The sequence below is a fragment of the Misgurnus anguillicaudatus genome, chromosome 20, assembly GCF_027580225.2.
Source record: "Misgurnus anguillicaudatus chromosome 20, ASM2758022v2, whole genome shotgun sequence".
Taxonomy (NCBI): domain Eukaryota; kingdom Metazoa; phylum Chordata; class Actinopteri; order Cypriniformes; family Cobitidae; genus Misgurnus; species Misgurnus anguillicaudatus.
Window position 1 is genome coordinate 23,294,596 of NC_073356.2, and position 26,661 is coordinate 23,321,256.

Here is a 26,661-nt window from a genome sequence, read left to right on the forward strand (position 1 = left end):
AACAGTTTACTTCCTGGGATTGGTGATGTAGACAAGACCGACATTATCATAATTCCACCCGCTTCAGAAGTTAACTTTTGTTAGCATTGCTTAAGCGAATCTTTCAAACATGGTAAGGAGCGTCACATTTTCGACTGACGTCAAAGGTATTCACAACGTACAGATAAGCTGGCCAATCAGGGACACAGAGCTTTTCAAATCCATGCGTTTCAGGAAGAGAGTGAAATCTGGAGCTACAAAAATGTATGGTATGTGGAAAATAATGTGTTTTTAACCATACACCACACAAACACATTGTATTATACCAAAATACACAAAATAACGTTGTTTTTTAGCAATGAAATAGGTGCTCCTTAAACAAACTATTGGGTTTATGCCCAACCATGGGTTAAAATCACCCATCATTTTTAAAAGTGTATAAAGTAATTTGATGGCATATGTACAGTAGGGGTATAAAAATGCCATATTATACCGTTTACGATTATACTTGTATAATTTTTTACATGATAAAAAACATCATATCATGATATTAATGATATAGCGACTGATGACGTATGGTGCATTTGCGTTCCCTAATGCTGAGTTTACACCAACTGCGTTTCAGGCATCAAAATCGCGTCTACCGCGCGTGGTTTGCCGCTTGAACAATTTGGATGCATTCGCGTTTGTAGAGCAGAGTAGACATGCAGAAAAAGCAAGCATTTGACGCGCGTCAGAGGCAAACTCCGCTTTTTGTTGGAGGGGCAAGTGCTATGCGGTTGTCTGTTTGCAAGATGACTGATGTTGATTGTGCATTTATCGAGAGAGTAACCAGTTTGTATTTGGTAACCTTATAGGGGAAAAATAAACGACGCAGGTCGATAAACGTCACGTGATTCAAAAGTGAAGTGTGTATTACAAGGTACCAGGTTGCCCAATGTCCTCACTGACACTCTTCCAAGCGAGGTCCTTTTTATTCCTGTCTCCTCTATAGAAATAAGAACTTGTGTCATACAGCTCCGGGTGACTGCTTACAGACAATATCAACGCTTTGGTTGAATGAGTGACTCCGGGCGGGGCTGCCACCACAGCAGCAAGCAGGCTCCTGATTGGTTAACGCGGCGTGAAATTCCGCCAATTTTCAAATTTTTCAATTCGCATGAACCACAAAATGCACAAAAAGCATCATTCGCGTATATCGCGCACAATCCTCAATTCGCGCCTTTCGCGCGAGCTAAACGAGCGAAAGAGGCGGAAACCTGTCTTCCGCGCCAAACGCCTCTACCGCGCTGCGGGACCTCCTGACACGCGTCTTCACATTAACTTAACATTGAAATCACTCGTGCTTCACGCCTCTACCGCGGTTGGTGTAAACGCAGCATAACGCTCACGGCAACAACAGTTATTTATTTGATGTTAAAGATACAATTTGTATTTATGTGCCGAAAGATGGCGCCAGATCAATGATGTTGTTTACTGACGCTCTGAAGCAGCGTGGAATTATGGGATTTGTAGTCTTTAACTTTAGCCATCAATCAGACGAGAACGAGAAATCACGTTGATGGATAAGGTAATCAAGTCTTATTTTCGTTTGATGACATCGTTTATTTCATTATGTAAGTTTATATGTGATGTTCAAAACGAAATTGTAAGTCTTATTGATATTACAGTATTAGTCCAAATTCGATGGTAAACACAGCTCAGAATTAAGTTTTCAACTTACAATGATTTTTCACATAATGTATTGACAGTATAAATCTTATTGTGAAGTGTCTTAAAATGACCATTTATATTGCTGTACAATACCTTTTGATGTGCATATCGTCCGCGGGAAGACGCGCTGATTACAGTCTACACACTAATGTTGTGATCAATATAATAGCATACGTTTTTTGAAGGGTTACGAATCAAAACAACTCACCCATCGCGTAAAACACAAGCAGGATCAGAATCTCACAATACCTTTGATGTGCATATCGTCCGTGGGAAGATGCGCTGCTTACAGTAATGTTGTCATCAATCTAATAGCATACGTTTTTTGAAGGGTTACGAATCAAAACAACTCACCCATCGCGTAAAACACAAGCAGGATCAGAATCTCGGTCTAGTTAAATGTTGTCGTGAAGCTCTCTCTATCCAGATAATGCAACACCAAATTGATCCTCCCTCGTTTTGTTCCAAACTCTTCTTGGGTCGTTTGGTTGGCCCGTACGCTTACAGGAGCTGACACAACCAGCGGCAGACGGTACAGAGATATCCATAAGTCCATTAGCAAGCGCATAGTTCCGCATTTGTCCACAACACTGGCTGCGTCCGAAAACTCAAGGCAGTGAGGACTGTGAGGACTTGTGGCCTCGCTGCCTCATGAGGACATGACTTCGGACTCGGAGGCCTGAAGGCCGCTCAGAGAAAGGCTTCAAAGGCAGCGTGTTTGAAATAAAAACAGAGAGCGCCTTTGTGATAACTAATCACATATTTGAAAACTACAAAACTAATTTCTCGCTCGAAATGAAATTAAAATGCTTAAAAATTTAAAAAATAAGTTTATTTTAACTAAATTTGTGATCCAGCCTCTTCATTGGCCGCCATTTTATTTTTTCGAGCTCGACCAGTGTTCTCATGTGGGTTACGTCAGTAAAGTCGGTGACAAAGGGTCACATGTATATTAACGTCATTGACAGGAGACTTCACTTCCCCTTGTCAATGTTTTGAATGGAAATTTTCTCACGATTTACAAGTATTAGAATACATTACAGATATTGATAGTAATCAGCTGGACAAAATATATAACACTGGCCTAGTGGTTTTTGGAGATTTTACTGCAAATATCTTACAAATTGCACCTTTAATGCGAACAAAAGTGCACTTACATGTAAAAGCATTTTAAAATCAAAATTTTTAATTGTTAGCTTATGATTTAAGTTATTGGGATCTGTGAAAATTATTGAAAATCTGTGGTGGTGTCATAGTGATGTAAAATTTTCATACCATTTCGTCTCTAGTTTGTACTTTGTTTACATTTGACTCTGATTGTGTCACTACTTTTGCACTTTAATGCTATTTCTGACAATGGATTTACACTTCAAATTAGGTAGTCTGTCATCAATGACAGCTCATTGGATGGAAATTGCCCTTCCTTTTCCATATTTTTTTATATCGTCATAAATATCATTACCGCAAAATTCTTAAAATATCATGATATAATTTTGAGGCTGTATTGTCCACCCCTAATGTACAGTTTAGCTTGGCAAACTCCCATTTCAAGGTACCATACCAAAGTTTTTAAGTCTCTAAGCGGCTCATTGTTATTTTTATGGTGAAATGTAATTGTGAGAGCATGAGGGTACAGTACAGTAATACCTTAATTAGTATTACACTATAATCACATCAGCTAAACATGGCAGTGGGAACAGAAACAGATACGGGGAGTAATTATCACCTCACTCTTTAAATGATGATGAAGGGATTGCAGGCTGCCTACACTGATGTGAAGGAAAACACCGAAGGCTGTGAAAGTCTGTGGCATATGGCACAGCAGAATGCGTTAATATGTCACTGAGATCTTTAGCGATCATGGTAGTTAGGGAAATAAATCCTTATAAATTCTGTGTGACTTTTTGCTTTGTTAAAATCCTTTTAATATAATATGTTTAAAGCCTATATACAGATATAAAAAAATGAAAAGCACATGTTAATTTCCCTAAAGAATGTGCACACTGTGGCTCTTCAAGAAAATTTTAAGAACTCTCAAGTACCAGATTGTGTAGTTACAGCCGATCTACCAGCAGATGCTAACAAGGTCACGCAAACCGGCGAAACCTTGGTTGTGGCTAGAAGGTATACAGCAACGACCAAAATCTTGTTAAATCTCATCTGATGAGCGCTGTTTTTATCCTTACCCTCAAACCTATCCCTAAAGCCAACATTTCACAGGATTTAGGTCGTAGCTGTATCACATCTAGCCAGAACCTAATTGTAATGGCTTGCAAACATAGAAAAAACAGAGACAGTTTCTACCAACAAATCTGCATAGATTATGAAAGGTCCAATTCTGTGGGTATCATATGGAGTTTTTAACCTCTGATTGAGCTCACTGCGACAATCTCCACTGAGATCCATATTAACCTCATTGTGCTGGCAGCGCTCCCATTTGAGATTATCCAATATGGATATTGCTAAACTGCATAATTAGTTCAGATGGTTCTCCATAATGTCCTCTATACTCAGGTGCAGGGAACATGTGATAAATAATGACAGTCCATCAGTTAAATGACAGCTACATGCCGACACTAATTTCAAGGAATTACAAACTGTCCTACAGACTGCGGTGAGAACTTTAAAAGCCATGGCATAAATTAGCATCATTATGGCTATATGGTTTAGCCTTAAAGGGACACTCCACTTCTACTTTATACCGTTTTGGAATCCATTAAGCTGATCTCCGGGTCTGGTGCTACCACTTTTAGCATAGCTTAGCATAATCCATTGAATCTGATTAGACCATTAACATCGCGCTCAAAAATAACCAAATAGTTTCGTTATTTTTCCTATTTAAAACTTGACTCTTCTGTAGTTACATCGTGTAGTAAGACAGACGGAAAATTAAAAGTTGCTATTTTCTAGGCAGATATGGCTAGGAACTATACTTAGGGCCTTATAATTTATGGAATTGCGGAATTGGCTAATTAACACGGAATCTAGTATTAACGCGGAATTTTGTGGAATTGTACATATTTTGAATAAAATTATGTTTTTGTGTGGGAGACGAACGTATGTCTGGGGGAAATGCAGACCGGGGGAAGTAAATCTGGGCGACACGCCCCCTTCCGTCGTTTCAGAACACTGAAACCATGGCGAAGCGGCTCTCCACGACTCTGCTTTCGTCAGCGAAAAAAAATAAGAAATTCGACGCCAAGCACTTAGTTCCGAGCAGGTCTCACAAGACTTTTATGTGATCGGAGAACTGTTATTTTGGAAGTTTAGTCAACACTCTGTTCACGGTGAGCGCAAAGATACATGCACTCTCTCTCATCCATGTCTGTGATCATCACTGTACCTCTCTCACGTGCACACGCTCACGCATCTGTCCGAAGTGCGAACACAAATCCTAATTTATTTGTTCTGTTTTATGCATTTCAAGCGAGCTGAGGCAAACTAACTATCCCTCGCATTTAAAATATAATCATCTGCATCATGGCGCCGCTCTCTGTCTCTCTTTCGCTCGCCAGCCAAAGAGCTGCGTGCTCATGTTGTCCTAAGTCAGATTACTATCCTGTGTATGTTTGTAAAGTTACATGCATTTCAAGCAATTGTGTATAAAATATGGATCGCGTTCCGCTGGATTGATGTGATTAAGGAACTTCTGAAGACACAAATGCTTTGACACATTGTTGTAGCCTTCTGAAAAAACAATAAACAATGCATTGAATTGAGGTGTGTGTGTGTGCGCGCGTGTTTGTATGTAAATGCATCATTTATAGTCATTAAGTAATCCTGTTATCCAGTTTTTCCCCAAATCATTTACATTTTAATCATTAACATTAAAGGCACACTCTTTTTATGACTAAAATAACAGTAAAGGGTAAAAAATAAAAATGCCAAAAATTAAAACGGATAAAATGGAATTTGCAAAAATTAAAATGGAGAGAACGGAATTTGGGAAAAAATAAAACCGAATTTGGGAAAAAATTAAACGGATTTCATAGGGCCTTATACTCTCATTCTGGCGTAATAATCAAGGACTTTGCTGCCGTAACATGGCTGCAGGAGGTGCAATGATATGTAGTGCCTGAAAATAGTCCCCTTCTATTGAAAGTTACTTAGGGGATTATTACACCAGAATGAGAGTATAGTTCCCAGCCATATTTTCCTAGAAAATCGGCTAAGTCATCGGCTAATCCAGCTAAATAAGCTAACTGTTTAAGACCACTGTTCAATTTCTAAAGGCTGATGTGACTCACACACCCGCGTCAGAGAAGACACTCAGAACTTATCATATCTATGTAAAATAGACAGTAATAATCAGAATAATCATTGAACTGCATTTTTGCCGCCCTCCTACAAAAACAGATAAGAAAGAGAGTACTCAAGATCATATGGTTTGTGCTCCTGGCCCAAAAATAAAATACCCCTTTTTCTTTTCGGCGCTAAAAGCATATTCAGAAAACTGGTTATTCTGTTATGTTTAGACGTTAGTGTGTTTCTGCCTCAGGTTAAAAGCAAGCAAGAGGAGCCTTAGTAGACTGACAAATAAAAATCTTTTTTGAAAGAGCAGCAGCAAAGACTTGCACAGGTCCAAAAATGACATTTTATACATCTAAGTTTGTTTGTGAACACCAATAAAAGTACATTTACATTTATGCGTTTATGCTTTTATCCAAAGCGATTTAAAGTGCATTTCAAGGTAAAGAAAACATTTCATTGATCAAGATATGTAGGCTTACCCTAGCTATCACTGGGGCACTTTTAAAAAGTACAGCTTGGGATCTTAAGCCCTTTTCACACAGACATTTCGTAAAATACACGGGAAAGGCATCCGGGATTTTTCCGGGATCATTCGATTTTTTGTTCATTCACACTGCCATGATTAGCCGGCATCTGATGGTCCCGGAAAGACACGTGACCTATTGAAAGTCCCGCCCTCTCTTCTACGCAGCGTCTGAAGTTTGCATATTATAAATAATTTCTCTTTCCAAGAACCACTCGCCTGCATTTTTGTTTATGATAAGATTATAAAGGAGCGCGTGACGCGCCGTTCTAATGCTGGTGAATGATCTCAGCTTCAGAGTGGATATTTGACGAGCTCCCTGAGCTCTGCTTTAATACAGTTTTCAGACATTTCTCATCGTGATTGTTTATATGCATTTAAAACCTGCATTTTGAGGAGCTGAACGATTTATCTTGTTGGGATGACGCGCGGGAATTTTGGTTTATTATAAGCTCAAATGAGCACGTGACGCGATATTCTTTTATGCTGCTGAATGATCTCCGTTTCAACGCAGTAAGTGACGAGCTAACTTACCTGATATCTGCTTCAGTCCAGTTTGCTGACATTTCTCGTCGTGAATGTTGTAAATCGCTCATTTTAAAGAGTTGAACCAACTTGATGTTGCCATGACACGCGCGTCCTCACTACGGCTCGTGCATCATTGTTTATACGTCTCATTTATCATTTCCTGATAACTGCTTCAATCTAGTTTGCAACATTTCTCGTGGTGAATGTTTATATGCATGTTATCTCTCATTTAAGGAGCTGAACCATAACTTTTGTTGTGATGACACGTGCGTCCTCACTACGACACGCCCATTACGGCATTCTTTCGGCTTCTTGTTCACACAGAGGGTTATCCGTGTATCTGACTAGGTCCTCTTTCCAGCAACGATCCCAGAAGATTAACGAGACGAGTTTGTGTTCACACGGACGCTTGTCTGGCAATTTTACGGGTATTTTCTGGGACCAAAGGTCTGTGTGAATGGGGTTATAAAGACTTCATATTAGTACCTCAGAGGTACATATTGGTACCAAATGTATACCTTATGGCAGTGGTTCCTAAACTTTTTCAGCGTGCGGCCCCCCTTGTGTACGGTGGATTCCTTTGTGGCCCCCCAAAGAAAATGTGTGACAAAAAACTGTTCTAAAACTGAACATATTAACTCTTTCACCACCAGCATTTTTAAAAAAAGTTGCCAGCCAGCGCCAGCGTTTTTCATGATTTTCACCAAAGTTTAATGCCTTCCAGAAAATGTTCTTCTTCAAATATATAAACATACAATATACCAAATGAAAGAACAGACCCTCTGCTTTCAAACAAAAAAAAACCCGTTTCATCCTACCTTGTATAGTTATTTTGTAAGCAGCTTTTGAATATGGGTAGGTTTCTGCAAAAACACCACATTTTGAGCAAAAAGGAGAGATAATTCAATTTTTGTGACGGACTTTTCATAGAGATCCCATTCAGAGCGATCTTTAAAACAGACACGGACATGCAGCAGCTTGCCAGAGGGCAATATTTCCGGGTTTAAAAAGTTGCGGAAGGGCGGTATTGCGTAAAGTCTGAAATACTCGTAATTGGCGGGGAAGCGTTTTCTCTTGATTGACGAGATATATTGTCAATGGAGGAGAAAGAGTTAATAAAAAAAAACATTAAATTATATGAAAAAGTAGTGCTTTTGGTTAGTAGCCTTATTTTTTTAGGTGTAATTACACAGAATTCATGATAAATTAATGTATTTCACAAAATCTCATTAAAACTGCCCCCCCCTCCCCCCTATATGGATAGGTTTCTTCAAAAATACAAAATTGTGAGTAAAAAGCTGAAATAATTGCATTTTTGTAAATGAATTTTGTTAGAGATCAGATTCAGAACGATTATTAAAACATACATGTAGTTAAAAATTTGTCAAATTAGTTTTTGCTTCATTTTTTTATAAATTGGATACTGCTAGTGGATAATAGTGGAATTACAGATTACCGTCAGAAAAGCGTCCTTGGCAGGGAAATGTTTTAAAGGAGGGGGGGAGAGTTTAAAGCTATTTTATGCATTCTGACTTATTAACACTATTAAAGTGTTGGATTCCTCATGCTTAACATAGGCAAGGTGTCAAAAAGCAGCTGGACATATGACAAAGTATTTCTGTGCCAGATGCACTTCGCAAGTTTCGTAAAGTTTTTTTTTTTTTTTTATGAAAGATTCATACGTAACAATCTTGCTGTATTTCTTTTATGGGCGATTTCAGTGCATGAAGTAAAGTGGAAGTCCTTATATGGGCACTTTAACTGGAAAAGCGCACACACACACACACACACACACACACACACACCAACCAAGAGCTGACATGAGATCAACGTCACCAAAGAAGTGTGTTCTTGCTTGTAAGAAAAATATAAGCTTGTACAGCTTCCCAAAACACCCAGCCTTATGAAAACAATGGATATAGCTTGTTTATCTGAGGTAGCAAAGGATTTGTGCTTGTTTGTTTGTTTAAAGCTGGATTACGTTAAAACTGGGCGGCCCCAACCGGGTCATGAGTCAGTGTCAGAGTTTTGGTGCCAATTTTGTTGGTAAGTGCATATAATATAGACGACACGAACATGCAGTAAAACATAAGTTATCCAGAGATAGTGGGATAATGTTTTGTGTGTTCCTTGCTCGTGACTCGCTCCACCCGCGGTACACCTCCAGGAGCTTTACTTTACTTTACTTTACTTTATTTTATTGTCCACGTAGTGGAAATTTGTCTCTGGCTTCACATGCATCAATACAACAACACATAACATAACAAAATACAATAAAAAATAAAAAATAAAAATAAAATAGAAGAAAAACAAACACACATCAATCAGTACCATTTAAAATCTTGACAGCATTTGGCACAAAGGATAATTGGTAAACCTTCCTAATTACTCGTGGTTGCCTATAACGTCTTCCCGAAGGCATCAGTTGGAACTTGCCATGTAGAGGATGAGAAACATCCCCCACTCTCTTTAAGGCCTTTTCCTTGCTTTTTCCCCGATACAGATCACTCAAGTGTCTCTGTGTCTTGCCAATTATCTTGCTTGCCTCATTCACAATTTTGGAAAGTCTACCTTTACTCACGACAGTCAGGTTACCATACCATGATGTCATATTAAAAGCCAAAATACTTTCCACAAAATTTTTATAGACCATCTCAAGTATAACCTTGCTCACACCAAAGTGATTTAACCTCCTAATTAAATGTAACCTCTGGTGAGCCGTCTTACAGATGCTATCAGTATTTTCTAAAAAATTAAGTTGGGCATCAATATATGTCCCCAAATACTTAAAATTACTGACAAATTCTATCCATTTAAAACTACAGGTTCCAACCCCAAAATATTACGCTTGTCTCCAGTTATTACCAACTCCTTTGTCTTATTTATGTAGCTCAGGTTTATGCGGAAAGAATCGCTAGAGGTGATCTGTCTTTTATAAATCTGATAAAACGAAATACTCTTTGGATATATGAAGGACCTAATGCTACTCTATAGGTACTCAAGATTAACATGAGATAAGCAGATACATTGTGGAATATGTGGCCTTTAACAATAACAGTGTAATAATTAAATTACATTTAAGATAAAAACAACTGAAATAAATGAATCACGAAAAGTCACAGCTGTACATTCAGATCTCATTAGCATATGAAACTGGGTGTTGAGGGACAAGAAAACCTTTCAACGGCTGTGCCCACTCTGCAAAAAAAGCTGCAACCGATTAAACAGAATTCCATCACACCAGGACTCCGAGAGCCAAATCCCCTTTTCCCAGCGACAGCCTGTGTCTGCATTTCCTTTCATTATCATTCAAGAAACTTGAGAATGCTTCACAACTATGAACCACATCTGCCATCAGATTCCTGACTCATCAATGTTGGGTCACCAAAAAACAAGCCATTCTAGGTTTGTCAAATGTTGGCATGACAGGGTCCTCACAGGCTTAAATTGCACAGTTAGAGACAAATCCACTAAACCAATCAAATCAGTGCATGAAAAGTGCAGCCCCTGGCAAGTGTATTGCATTTAAGAAGGGTGCGGATGTCAGCTCCAATTTTAGTAGGGCTGTTCAAAGCGGTGTGGGATTGATCAGGGATTTACGTCTTTAAGCAGGTGGTCCCCACGGCTGTCAAAGCCAGACAGGAAGGGGAAAGGATGGCAGGATTGTCGCAGCCCACAGTGAATCTAAACTCTTTAATAAAATAGACCTTGTCAAAAAGAAAGTCTAGCACATCAAAAGCAAGCCATTAAGCTTGTGGCTTCAGGATCAAATTATCGGCATTTTAATGCTCCCTAAGGAATTTCATCGGACAAAGGATAATTTTAGCTATTCTGGAAATGAGGAAAATAAGTATTTGTTAGAAACATGATTCATTTGGTTAATTACTAGCTTGCAATATAGTGCCACTATCAGAGGTGTATTTAAAAAAGAAAAAAATGATGTTATGTGTTTTTTCTATCTCATTACACCAATGACCTTTAAAAGCACTGCTTTCATGCTGTGTTTTGTAGACTTGTTTACTGTAAAGGCATGCAATGGTCAGAGCTGACTTTAGTTTAGCTCATTTAAAGCACATCCAGCATTCATCCACTCCTCTAGATGATGTCAGTTTATGGCTATTTGATGTCACCCATGACATCTCGGTCCATTTCACTCGAATTTACCAGTTTGTTATATTTGACCTCTGCAGAGTGCCGGCCGATAAACACTTATTCACTAGCCGCCAAAATTTACTGGAACAAATGAGCACACTTAATATGTTAATAAAACATGCAGAGAGCTTAACTGGAAGATGCCCAGATACAAAATGATTCGTTTCTCGGTCATTAGAAAAGACTCATTGGTTTAGGGATTTGTTTTTTATTGAGGCAATTCCTCAATTTGAGTTCAAAACAGAAAATGTCAAATCTCTGATGCTACCCACCTCTCTAATGAGATCATTTTTGGGATAACAAGCCCAGCAGCACTGTGCTGTGGTGCATCATGGGATTGGGAGCTGGCAGCATTGTGTGGTAATGCCTGGGCTATGAGTTGTCGCTTCAGGTCGGCTACCTGTGCAGTGCAGTGTTATCATGCCTATTTCACGCCTTGACACCACAGACTGACCAACTGTGCCTAAGGCACCAGCGTGTGGAGTTATGCACAGCCAAGCAATTTTGTGAAAATATTACAACACGTCAGAAATACGTTTAAAACAGCTGACAGAAACAGTTATTTGTTTCAGTCAATTTCAGAATACAAACCTGCTGAATATGCAGCAATTTTTGACAAGACTGGAAGTGAAAAAAAATTAGCACTGTAAATAATTTTGGTAAAACTTTTCTTGAAGGGGTGTTCATAAGACGTTACACCTTCATAACCATGACATAACACATGCTATGAACATGAAGGAGATTTTATGCACGTTTATGACAAACTGTCATTAAGTGTCATTTGTTCATTTATGTCATTTTTAATGCAAATATGACGTTGTTTGAAATGTCTTTGTTATGACAACTTGACATTAACAAATACATCATAACTGACCACTTTTTACCAGTAATACAATTTGTCATTAAAATGTCATTAAGTGTAAATACTCTGTCATATAGGTTTATAACAGTGCCATGAATATTTTTCTTGACCTCAACTACAGTGGTACAAATATAATTTGTCATTAAAATGTCATTAAGTGTTAACACTCGGTCAAATAGTTTTATAACAACATCATAGATATTCTTCAGTTCATAATGTTTTTTTTTTTTTTAGTTCTCTCCATGTGTTCAATAATAGTATTATTTAATAATAATAATAATAATTCAAATTGATAAAATTATGTTTTATTGCATTTGGAGACTGATTCACCTAAAATTAAATGAAAACAGTAAAATAATAGGTTAAGCCATGAAGCGTTGGATCCATATCACTGCAAAGTTAATTACTTTAAGTTAAATTAAATTGATTAAATGTCTTGTTTGTTTTTTTCTGTGCGAGGAAGAAAAAGTTCTGTTAGTTGTCAGTTTTTTATGTATTGTGCACATACATAAAGTAAAGTATAATATTTTGATGTGTCTGTTGCATTTTGTTAATGTATTTAAAATTATTTGACATAGTATTAACCCTTAATGATAGTTAAATGACAATTTAATGTAATGTTAACCCATAAAGCTATGTAGTTTCTTAAGTTTGATCATTACTCTGCTATGTCATGTTTATGACAGATTTATGACAAGTTATGATATGATGTATTGGTTTATGTCAAGTTGTCATAATAAAGGCAATTCAAACATATTTGCAAAAAAATTACATAACTGAACGAATGACACTTGAAGAGTTTCGTTGCAAAACGAGATAACCACCGTTTTTTTAATTGTTCAGAAATCTCGTTTTTTGGTTGTGCATTCCAATTAATATCAATTCTACTGCAGTTGATTTGTTTTGATTTAAACCTTCATAACTTAAAGAATACAGCTAAGTAGCACCATAAAACAAAATAATAATATGATAACATAATAATAAACATGTTTTGACAAAAATGTAAAAAAATGGATTTATCTCGTTTTGCAACGAAACTCTTCACTTATTGACAGTTGTCATAAATGTGCATAAAATCTCCTTCATGTTCATGACATGTGTCATGTCCTACCCAGTCTCAAAAGGTTTCGTGATATAGTCACATAATGTTTTGATTCTTTTTTCTTGATATTTTCACGAATTTCCGTGTTTTTTCGTGACGGTATAACAAATTCCTGTTTTCGTGTGATTATCACGGATTGGTTACTCAACTGCTTTTTTTCTATTTTTAAACCATTGTCGCTTCGGTTTAGGGTTAGATTTGATGTTTGCATTAGAATGTCACTTTATATATTGGTTTATACTATTTTTTCTGATTTATTTTTTTTATGTCGCCTGTTGTTAGGGTTAGAGTTGGGTTTGGGTAGGGATATCATTTTATGTAAATCTAAGCGACAATGGTAAGAAAATAGGACAAAACAGTTGAGTAATCAATACGTGAAAATCACACGAAAACAGGAATTCGTTATACGATCATGAAAAAAACACGGAAATTTGTGATAATATCACGAAAAAATGATTAAAACATTTAATTGACTATATAAGAAATTATATAAGAAAGACTGTGCCGGTCATGTCATGATTATAAAAGTGTCATGTCAGTCTTATGCACACCCCTTCAAGTAAAGTGTTACCATCATTTTTGTTAGTTTCACAGTAATTTTACTGTGGTATGAAATACAACAACTACTGGATAATTGTTGCCAGTAAGTTACTGTTAATTTGATAATTAGCATTTTACAGTGTCTGTAACAGCGGCCTACTGTACAGTTTATCTACAGTATGCTAAACTATACTGTATGAATATTGTATGAATAACAAATATACAGATTATAATCATTATAATTAAAGTGCAAAAAATTGCGGCAACCAATACAATTAAAAGTACAAAAGTACTGGAGAGAAACCCAAAATCTTGAAAGCTTTCATGTCTCCACTGTATTTCAATGTGCATACATTACAGAATTTTAGCATAACATTGACATTTGTGGAAGCAGTATTTCTAAAGGTCCCCTGACTTAAGATTGAAAATGGATTTTTTACCTTAATCTAAAATTAATGGTCAGCGTAAATTGCTGCGAAATCATTTCAGAGCTGCTTTATGAAGAAAAAGGTGAACTGCTATATACTTTGCACATAAAAAGTAGAAAAGGCCAGATACATTTACAACAAAGGTAACTTGCTGAGCAGAAAATTAAAAAAATATTATTTTCATGAATATTTAAAATCTAAATGCACTAATAAATACTAAACTCAACATGCATTACAAAATGCACTGATGTTAATTTAGTTTAAAGGAATTCCACACTGAATCATTAATAATAATCTTTATATAATCAAGAAGAAACTTTTATATAATCTTTAAAGAAAGTAAGAGATGATGTCTATAAGTGCAGTAAATACTGCAGTCTGCTCCTTCATACCCCACTGCATTTTGGGGCAGGTTGAAGCACCACATTTCACTACCTAAGGCTGTTTTCTATTCAAGCACAGTTGGCTCTGCAATTTGTCTGCAACCAAAGCAAGCATGATCCAGATGCTGTCACTTTCCCCTTTCTATTAAACACGCTGGAGCAAAAACCAGCACTGGCTGTTTACGGAGGAGTTCTTATTTCACAATGGTCATGGCTAATGCACATTATAATTGGCATGAACGTGGGACAATAAATCTTGATGCCTTCCCAACAAAAACAGAGTCTCGAGTTATCTCTGCATCGAGAAATGTTACCGTGGTCAAGAAGTTCATGCCATTGAATGAGTCAAACCCATATGTATGTAACTAATGTAGATGAGTGTGCAAAATCTCTTATGCTTTATAAGTTATAAAAGAAACTCAGAAATAAAAGAGCTGATAACAACAAAGGTAGGATGCTCTTTCGAGAGGTCTTGAAATTAAAGGTTTTCTGAGTCACTCTCGTCTGTGCCATTTCTAATCAAAACAAGCCAATACTTACAGGCCTTTATAGTCTCTCTTCCATTTATTCGCCCATGCATGCACAAACTCTTGCAAACACGCACACGCGCTGCTCAGGCACATAAAAACAAGCAAACAGACACGAGGACACTCGAACAGATGGAACACATCAAAGAGATCCATGCAGGAAAATAGCCAACCAGAACGCACAGGTATTGGTCATGCACATCATATGTAGAGCCGTCTGCCTGGTGCTTACCTCTGCAAATGGGCACTGGAAAGTCCCAGACGGCCGCATTGCCTGCATTGGTCACACAGGTAAGCTGGGGATGGCCGTCCAGCACGTAGCCGGTTACGCAGCTGTAGCGAATCTTGTCGCCCACGTTGAATCGCGTTCCATAGAGGATGCCTTTGGGTGGAACGCCGGGGTTCCCACAGGCACTGCTCTGCAATTCTAAAAGGGAAAAGGTTTTTCATTAAGCACTGGATTTGGAATAAAGCCAAAGTACAGTCAAGATGTACAAAGTGGGAAACAGAAATGTAGGTACTGAAGGTTGAAATTTATTATTAGTATTTAGTAAGCCGTCTTCTGCTTTAATGACAGCATGGATTTGAGCTGGCTTGGATTTCACATGTCTGTACAACACGCGATGATTCGGATATTCCAGCATGATTTGAGAACGTTGTGCATGTTTACGCTTTCGTGAAAGCCAGGAAGTCTGATCTTTTTTACAAAGTAGTTAACGTCATAATGTCATACATTTGCTTTATGTAGTGACATCAGGGTTCCCACACCTTAGTTAACTTCAAATTCAAGGACCTTTCAATGAGTTTCCAGGACCAATACCCTCAAATTCAAGGACTAAATGTGGGGACACGTTTCAAGTGAGAGCAAGGTTACATTGTATTACTTTTAAAGATACATTGTTACAGTTCCCTTTCGAAGGAACTGGCGCTGCGTCACTGCGGTAACACTTTGGGGACGCTTCCAGGGGTAAGTGCGTCTGAATGTGTATATCAAAATCAACCAATGGTGAAGCTTAACGACAAAGACAGGATGACATGGGAGCCAGGAAGTATATCGCTATCTGAAATATTGCCAAAGACGGCGTTACAGGGACGCAGGAAGTATGGCAAGGGAGATGCAGCGCCTCGTTCCCTTCTTAGGGAACAACAGTTACATACGTTACCCGAGACAGACATTTTCATTTGTCAAACACAACTATGCAAAAAAGCATTTTGGTATAAATCAACATTCGCATACAGAAGATATAAGCATTTAAAGCGAATAGTTTAACATGTGTGCTTAAAAAGTGGAATCTTTATGATATTATCCGACACTACACAGGGAATAATATAGATTTTTTTCCAGAAAACCTCTTGCATAAAATAGATTCAAGCACTTTCAATGACCCGTATCTATGTATGTATATTTTCAAAACTTCCCAGGGCCTTGAATTTTTTCCCTAGATTCACAAACTTTTAAGGATTTCAAGGACCCGTGGGAACCATGTGACATAGTGCACTTTTTCTTAGCAACACTGAGGATTCACATATAAGGTTGCATAGACGCAACATTTAATTTGAATTATGTGTTATTTAATAGGCAATTTATGCTTTGTATCCTGGTTTGATCAAAACCAAGGACAGAACTGGAATTGAATGTGACCCAGGGACTAGTTAAAAAGGAAAGAAAGTGAAAGAGACAGAAGGATGGAGAGAGAAAATTAATACCTTCTCACATTGATTGTGTTGTTAAACACCAGGGTTGGGTAGCAGCCATGTTAGTTGCAGTAGACTATAAATTCAGCGCTGACATGCAGAAACCTAGACAAACTACTCTAACAAGAGAGCCCTTTTTAAGATTTGATGTTTTTGTGCTGTTTTAAATACAAATTCACACAGGTCTAAAGCCATTCCATATATCTGACCCATAACTATTTATCTGTTGTTTATTTATGTTTTCATTTCAATTTTAATGAACTTGTAAATGACATTAATAAATGATTAAACTGAGAAAACTGCTCAGATTGCCTTTATGCATAAAATGTACCTTTTTTCTGTTTTTTTATAACTGGGTAATCTATAAAATAATAGCAAGATGCTCAATTTGAAAGAGTAAAATTACAACAAGTGAAATTATGGGGTATCAGCCACAGTCTGCTGTTCATTATCGGTTAGCAGGATTACGCCAGGCAATCCATACTGGTGCATTCTAGCTTTCTTTATTTAGTTCCAGGAACCATATTTCTTCCCTTTTCACCAAACAAAAACTCATTATAATCTTTCACGGAGAACTGTCATATTGTACAACATATTATGCCACAATGTGCCATTTAGCTGTTCTCCCCAAAGCTTTATTTTTCCCACAGTACTTTTGTAATTATTTATTAAGCAATTACAATTGCTCGCAAGATATGGATTTCTAGATAAATATCTCCCTCGCAAAAACAACCCATATGGCTTGCAATATTTCTTAATGTTAGACAAAAAAAGAAAATAATTTCAAGTAACAATGAGACGGAAGTAGCGATTGTCTTATTTTCCCCGTTGTGATGTTTATCTGAGTAAAACGGCTTTTGAAATGAGAAACAAAATAGGGCAAAATCCCTGTGTCAAACCATGTTATTCAATTCATTGTGACTTATTGCAATTACACCATTAAATGAACAGATACAGTACTTGTTAAATTACAGCTAAGGCTCATAATGACTTTAAAGCCTTGGTTTCCCAACACACACACACAAGCTGTAAAACAAGCCCAGAGTCACATTTTTGTCCCCACTTATTCGCTTGGCAACTCCCCCATTTAATTTCACTAATTACAGTCTTGCAGATGCAACGAAACGGGCTGAAATTAAAAGACGGACACCATCACCTGACATGCACCTCCCTTGTCAAGACTGCGGCCCCTGATCTCAAGATGTTATGGATTGATAGTTTAAATATCATGGGGTGAAATCTCTGTGCGTAAATGATGCAATAAGAAGCACGAGAGGATGAGAAAGTCTCCCTACACGCTCATCACGTTGATTATAACCTGCTGAAGCCTGATCCGCATTTAGGAAATGACAGTGTCGGAAACAAGAATCCAATCGCCATTACAGTGCTGGATATGAAAAAGCGTCATATTGGATAAGGATTAAATAAAAAAAGGATAAATGTGATAATCTTGTGTCAGCAGAACAGGCATTCGGAGCCCTTGAGGGCTGTCAATTTTGCCATTTAGGGGGTTGATGGATCGCTTGTGTTTGTCATTGAGGCCGACGGGAATATCAATGAAAGGAAAATGAGAGATCTGGTACATCAATGAAAAAGACAACAAAACCAGGAGACTGTCCGCACCGTGCTAAGTAATTTTAAGTGAGTGTCTTTGAATTGCTCACCATGTGCGGGCACACAATGTGGTTAATTAGTGCTTTTTAATCGGTGCAGTAGTTTACTTATTAAAAAGTTTAACACACTTCACACTTTCACTTGTGCTGAATGGTGTATTAAATATGAAATTCAGGAGCAGTAAAGTTTGATTTCAGACATTGATTTGATCTTTGACATGACCTTACTCAGTCAATATTAAATATATTAAGGTTATATTTTCACCGAATGATCTTTACATTTTGCACAAAACAGGAAATCGCTTAAAGGGTAATTCTCACGAAATCCAGACTTAGATGGTGTCCAGCATCAGATTTTTTAAAAAGCCCTTAAAGCCCATATAAGATTAAGGTCTGGACTTACTATAACCATTATTTTTAGAGGATTTAAAACATATTTCCTATAGAATTATTTAATTTTTTTAGATTATCATTATAAAAAATTATCATTACCGCAACATGATATTACATGAAATATATGCATTTACAAACATTTACATGTTTCGGTAATGAGAACTAAAAAGTTGTCTAGGTACTATGACAAACAAAATTTCAACTTTTATCTGGTGAGAAAAAATAAGAACTGCTTACTGTACCTGGTAGCCATATTGAGTGTCACAGTGAATTATGTCCCTTCCAAAAAAATTATTTTTGAAAATGTTAGTTCCTTAAGGGCTTAAAGTATTAGTCTATTTTCTTAAAGCAATTCAGATAATTTACTTACCACCATGTCATCCAAAATGTTGATGTCTTTCTTTATTCATTCGAGAAAAAATATGTTTTTTGAGGAAAACATTCCAAGATTTTTTTTTCATTTTAATGGACTTTAATGAACCCCAACACGTAACAGATTTAATGCAGTTTAAATTTGTATCAAAGGACTCTAAACAATCCCAAACAAGGCATAAGGGTCTTATCTAGCGAAACGATTGTCATTTTTGACAAGAAAAGATTTAGATTTTTTAATTATAAATATTTCCATGTTTAAGAACTCAAATCCAGTCATGGACACGTTGCGGTAATGAAAATGTTCCCCTTAAATGCGGAAAAAACTACAAAATTGGTATGATGTTTGTAACTGTATGCTTCTTATTTTGATACTCTTACTTTGCATTTACATTTTTTTATCAAAATGTTTCATGACACCTCATAAGTCTAATTTCGCGAGAATCACCCAAAATTGACTTAAACAGCTCAAATATCAGCTCAATGTGATTTAGCTGATGGCATAATTTGAGGTCTAATTCATTAAATACCAAAATGATTCCAGCATGATTTAGCAAAGGTTACAAGTAATCTCCCTGATAAGTCGGCATGACACAGAGACACACCTCAGGGACAGTCTGGTTTTCTCAGAGGATCTGTGTGAGCAGACTGACGAGGGATAACATCTAAGCTTATTAATGCCCTTCACTGGCCCATCACTATCCTCTCCTCAGCACTCAAAAGTTTCTGTAAAAGATCACCACTGAACCTTCAATCTGATGCTACTGTTAGTGGCAGGTTCACTTCGCCTACGAGGAAGCAACTCACAGAAGACCGGTTTACTGTAAATCCTTCGGTAAAGAGACCAGAACATTCAGATCATTCAAGCCACCTGCACAAGATCACAGTGTTTCTGCACTCACAAAGGTCATGGGTTTGATACACAAACACTGATAAAAATGTATAGCTTGAACGCAATTTTTGGATAAATTTTTGACAAATTAATAAAATGTAAATAAATCATATTCATTGAATGTACGACAAGCTCTGTGATGCTCTAAATAGGCCCAAAATAAGAATGTGCCATCTTTTATCTTCTCTGTAGATCTTATGAAGATACCGCAGCATCTCCATCGGTTCCTCCTTAAAAGAAACTTCATGGGTGAAATGCCGATTGCAGAAATGTCAGCACCAGGACATCTCCTTTACCAAGTGTTCATGTAAAATTAAACAGAGTGTGCAGATTTTGACAAACTCTGCCAAAGGAGTGTATTGCAAGTAATAGAGAATTCATTTTATATGGCACACAGCACCCTTGGCATTTCTTTCTTTCTTTACTTTTCAGCTTTAACTGCGATTCAAACACTTTTGAGATTTAGCAAAGAACGTCCCAGTGACTTTGCGGCGGCAAACTGATTTGAATAAATATTTAATTTTGGGGGAAAAAACAACTCGCAAATTAAAATACATTTAAACACCTAAAAAATAAATGAAGAGGAAGAATTGCTATCTTGGCCATTGTAAAATGTTCGGTTTTCAAACTGAGGCTGCACAAGTAGCTTTACATCATCTGTTTCTTTTACTGATATATTAAAGAGTCCACATATCTGAGCTTCAAGCTTGAAGAAGGTGGGTTGGGAAATGGGTTTTAAGCTGTAGAATTAGCTGGATCTCTTATCACCAGACCTCCATTTGGGCTGGTCATTCATCACAGCCTGACACTTAATGCTGGAGCTGGACCTTGCAGCATGGACTCTTGGGTGACAGGGCATTTCTTGCCCCCCTTTTGTACCAGATAATATGTGGTCCATCGATTGTATTTGTAAGAGCTGAATGTACATTTGAATATTTTTGTTAGGATGAAACTCCTGAATGGGAAACAAAATGTTTGAGCATATAGGTGGGTGCTCTTCTGTCTTTAAAATATTTCTAAATAATATAAGAGTACTATTAATTTTTTCATAAGATATAACAGAGCCAACCATTACTCCTACACAAATCTCTGCATTTTTAATTTACTTCAAAGTTGTCTCTTCATATTAATCCAACACAAGATATTCCAAAATAACAAAAAGGATCCACTTCACCTTTGAGAAGTAAAATGAGATAACAGCATAAATGATTGAAGACAACACTGTCATATTTCAAAGTAGAAAAAGCTGATATCATCAGCATATCTTTATAACATCTTATTTTTTATAATTACCCGTGCATGCAAAAATTTTCGCAAACAGCTGTCTTCTCCCATCAGCACATGGAGGTTCTGGAGAGAACTTGACGGTATCCCCCAGCCCTTTGCGCGACAAGGTCCAAGAAGACTTAACTTCAATGTGACGACACCATGCGAAAATAAACATCTTATCCCTCGAGGAAGGAAAAGTCTGTCATCCAGCAGCTAAAGATGAGTGAAAAACAACTAGATGCTCTCCAGAGGCAAAGTCTATGCGGCCCTCCCGCTGCCCAATGCATTAGTACCCCAATTGAGCTTTAATACGGCCCGAGTACGGTGCCGAAGGGGGACTTTATTACAATGTGTCACGACCTCGCCTCAATGCTCACTTGCTCATAAATTATTCTCCTTTCGGGGCACAGAAGGAATTCCACTTACAATCCCCCAGGAATAATACGATCCCTAAACCTATTTCCATCTGGCAAGCAGGAAAGAGCGTGTTGGCCTCGTCATTCAGTTCTGGAAGAGGTATAATGGAGATATTCTCTTTTCATTATCACAATTATGACTTTATCGCAGGGAGAAATGGATTTCTTTGTTTCCCGTCGGACATGGATTCTCAGTCTTGCGTGGGCTTCGTGCAGCTGGTGGGCTGAGATGGAAGGTCCCTGAGATTTTTATGGCAAATGTTGGGCTGCGTTTCTATTTTCCACAATTGTCCCCACATAAAAAATGACACTCGTAGCTCGGCACTAGGCAGACAAAGGAAGGGGGAAAAATGGAAGGTAAAAACTGAAAATGTGAAAAGAAGCCTGTCAGGCACACTTTCAATCATACTTTATTATTGAGACAGATGATACACCGAAGTGGCAAGGAAAAAACGAAGGAGGTACTTAAAGCCTGACCAGAAGTGTAAGGGCCAATGATGTGGCATTAGTATTTTGAAGGTGAGCACCACAACATGATTCATCACCCACAACTAATGCTTTGAAAAAGGGCCAATTCACAATGTATTCTCATATGCCCTGGATGACAATATATCATCTTGCTGGTCATAGGGGTTGTAATGCTTTCAAAATGACCTAATTTAGAGCGAATGTGCTATCCATGTGCAATGTCGCTGAACATCAAAGTTCAGTTGATAAGAAAAGCCATGGACAATATGGCATGTCAAATGACAGTCATAAAAGCACATGTCTTCGTATGCAAGCGCATGGACATCTACTTTAAACGTACATTCACATACAGATTGAATTACTGAGAATGTGATCTGTTTCATACACTGCCCTCGTCTATTCCCATCCATCATGTCTAAATCCTGGCTTTAACAACTTTAAATCATGGAAGCAAAGGTAAGATTGCTTTGTAAATGATCATAAAGAATAGATGAAAGCATACAAGAGAATATGTTCATTATTTATTCATTGTTATAATCCCCAGCAAAACCACCATCAGCAGCAGCCGCACGTTTGATAAAATTCAGCGAACATCTGACCTTCCTCCTTTAATGTCACCAGAGGAACCCACAGATCGTCCACAACTCAAATGCGTTTCGATCGCGGCCTGCTCTGGTATGGAAGAGCTGTGTTTGTAGGTGTGGCGTATAAGAGACAGGCTGAAAACTAATGGCTCTCGCCATCCGCGGTCCATCTACAGCACAGCGCCACTTCCTTTGATGATCATCCGAACGGACCCTGCATGCATTTTGATCAGACCTCTGTGTGGACGCCTCAGATTGCCTCTTAGACTAATTGAGGAAAGCTTTTTTGTGCTTTGTGTAGGTGTAATTAATTTACTGGGTAAATTAAATATTGTTGCCAGTCTGAGGGCTCCAAACAGAAACCATTTTTCTATTTCCTAATTAAAATGATAGAGTATCATTTATGGCTAAATGGAATCATCATCTGCAGATTACATGTGACCTAAGTTTAAATGGAAATTGATACGCAGTTTAGCTTAATGTGATAAATGGTAATCGAGACTCACTGTTTGCTTAGTGCTATTGTGGTTTGGCTCATTTTGATTTGTCTGTAAGCCTAGAGGAAATGCAGGTTGATCTGGGGAGGATTTAGTAAATTACCACCTTTTGTGAAATCGTTCAGCTTAGGGTACTTTCATATTTGAAAAATAATGACATTTCAACATTAGTAACCCAAATGTGTGTCATAGAAAACTTACAATTATTTCATAATGTATTCACTCTCAGGTTGCTCTTGCAAAGCCCATCTTTTACTTGAGCTAATTCTTCTCAATGAACTGACTGATTTGGTTCGAGTTTAACCTACTAACTCATTGATCCACTTAAAAAACTTAAAGGGACACTCCACTTTTTTTGAAAATATGCTCATTTTCCAGCTTCTTTAGAGTTAAACATTTTATTTTACTATTTTGGAATCCATTCAGCTGATCTCTGAGTCTGGCGTTAACACTTTTAGCATAGCTTAGCATAATCCATTGAATCTGATTAGACTGCAGGCGCAATGATATTACACAGTGCCCGAAAATAGTCCCCTGCTATATATTAAGGGGACTATTTTCGGCTGCTGCTTAACATCATTGCGCCTCCTGGAGCCAGCAAAGTCCTTGATTATTACCTAAAATGAGAGTATAGTTCCTAGCCATATCTGCCTAAAAAATCACAACATTTTATTTTCTGTCGGTCTTAGTACACAATGTAACTACAGAAGGGTCAAGTTTTAAATAGGAAAAATATCAAAATTCTTTGGTTATTTTTTAGAGCGATGCTAATGGTCTAATCAGATTCAATGGATTATGCTAAGCTATGCTAAAAGTGCTAGCGCCAGACCCGGTGATCAGCTGAATGGATTCCAAAACGATAAAAATTAAATGTGTAACTCTAGGGGAACTAAAAAAAATGAGCATATTTTCAAAAAAAAGTGGAGTGTCCCTTTAAAACTTGTTCATGGCTTGAGATCTGATAAATATTCAGTGCATATTTTGCATCACAACATCTAGGTCACATGTTATGATCTAAGAGAGGTGAAATGAACAACACTGAGTTTAGTTTGTGGACTCGGTGGATGACATTTTCTATTGTAGAATATGGGACCTGTAGGTTGACCTTAATATGTAGACCAGCATGAATGCTAATGATGAACAATCGTGTTCAAAGGCCTCTGCATGTAAATTTTTAAGTAGCTTTGAGCACAGATTAGGGTTGAGGCTAGGAAGAACAGGTTTACAGGGTCTGGTGTCACTGACTACAACAAAGGGTGACCAGTGTAACATAATATAGGGCATGTCAAATCGTACACCTTCTTGTGTATAGGTGAAGGTGAAATGGTCTTAGCTATTAGAAATTAATATGATGGCACAATTATAATTTATCTAAAATTATACATTTCATACATTACATACAACACAACAAAATGTTAAGATCTAGAGAAACATATTAGTCATTTCAAACTATAGAGACTTTAATTACCAAAGTAGTGCAGTGTAAGTAACGAAAGTTAACCTTTTACAGCACATCCCCATACTTTTACTATAAAACATGAAAATGATATGCCCACACTAAAATGTTTGCAGTTCCTAAATTATTTAACCTACAGACCCAATTGTGTCATCTTTTAAAAGACACTTGGGACTTTTATTTTCATAAAAATACAGAAAATCAATGGTCTAAATATGCTTACGTCTCTAAATATGTCTGACGTCATGCATCGCTACCATGTCCAACTGAATTTAAAATGCCATAGGCAAATAACAGAAAAAACACAATTATATACACTCATATCATAATGCAAAACTAACCCTGATCCTAATTTTTATCTCCAAAACAAAATCTGATATGCATTTTTTTTTACGAATTATTAATATATTGCTGTCAGTGATTCTGTGAGCCTGGAGACTGCTGCATAGTCTGAGTTTATACAATTTTCACTTAGCCCCGGAGAACCCAAGAAGATTTTGGGCAGCTGCCAAATTTGACCCTGTGGGTTCTCCAAGGTTAAATCAAATCAAAATGTATTTATAAAGAACAATAAAAACAACAGTAGTTGACCACTGTGCTGTACAAACCTTACTAAAAAGACTTTAACTTGATAACCTGCGCGAGGGCGTGGGTGTACTGAAGAGCTATTTATTTACATAATTTAAATTACTGTTAGTTTAAATGTACTTACATTAAACAACTATACATCATTAAAAGTGTTTTGACTTAAGATTTAGTTTTTGACCTTTACTTTAATCTGAAAATCCTAGTGACAGTAATTTCTTCATTTTTGTCAGGAGTTATGAAAATAAAAAACCGTACATACCTTTAATTTGAAATATAACCCTCAGCCGCACTCATTGATAAAAACACTCCTCCGTGATCGTCATGAAAGCACTCGATAAAACAACATCCATCGGGGCTTTTAATTCAACGTATGCATATTTGGAGAAATATTACTTCAATTTTATATGTTTACTTCAAATTTCTGCTGGGGTTGTAATATTTCACCCATTTTTATTCCAAACATGGCGATATAAGCAAGTTTGAGTCTGCAGTCATTCACACTCAGTTTGTTTCATTCATACGTGAAGCCGGAGGGCGCTAAAGTCAGAAAGTCTCATATGAAACTTTCATAGAAAGAATAAGACGTCAGAGCTCAGCAGCAGCTGTCAGTCAGACGTGAACTTGAACAGTGACCTGCAACGAGCAATCGCTGTTTTTATAATAACATGCAAATAAAGATGTTTATAAACAAATAAAACAGTTTTGACCACAAATACACTAGAGAGGAAAATCACTGATACAGTAGATGACAGAAGGACAATTATAAGCCTTGGAAAAAGGTACGTTTTTAACTTGGATTTAAATGTAGGTTCTGAAGGAACTAATCGGAGAAAGACTATTCCACAGATTTGGCCCAATGAGACCAAGGCACGGTCACCCCTCAACTTCAGTCTAGATTTAGGAACCATTGACACTCTTTTCTCAGAAGACCTCAATGGTCTAGCAGATATATTTAGTCTTTAAAGATTACTCAAGTATTCAGGAGCCGTTTCACTTAGAGCTTTAAAAACAAACCTTAAAATTTTAAAATTGATTCTGTAACAGACCGGCAACCAGTGCAAAGAGGCATAACATTTAAATGTGTGATATGAATAAATCATGTGCTCATAAATGGCTTTTTAAATAATATCCTCTGTTGAAATGAGTGGAGGATTGGACCCAGAAACACTATTCCTTACATCACGACTTAACAAGCGGATGGTCTCAACAACACAAGTCCAAAGTTATTTTTTTCAAATTTGAGCCCACAAAAAATAGTTTTTCTGTAAGCTTTTTGTTCTCAGTCATGGTACATTTCCAAAAATAGCCACTGGGCTAACATTTGTACTAACAGTTCTAATAATTGCTTTTTATTTGACGTGTTTAAAAAGGCCTCTGTCACTAAGACCAGGATAGTTGGATGAAAGCGGCTTTAGAGAAACATCCGTATC

General features: G+C 37.2%; 1 protein-coding gene across 1 annotated transcript in view; it reads right to left on the reverse strand.

Annotated features, from left to right (window-relative positions):
• csmd3b (CUB and Sushi multiple domains 3b) overlaps nt 1–26,661 on the reverse strand; it is a 507,791-nt gene that overhangs the window by 332,396 nt on the left and 148,734 nt on the right. Inside the window, exon 4 of the mRNA XM_073858336.1 lies at nt 15,221–15,415. Coding sequence (XP_073714437.1) covers nt 15,221–15,415 — 195 coding nt within the window. The remainder of the gene's footprint in view (nt 1–15,220; nt 15,416–26,661) is intronic.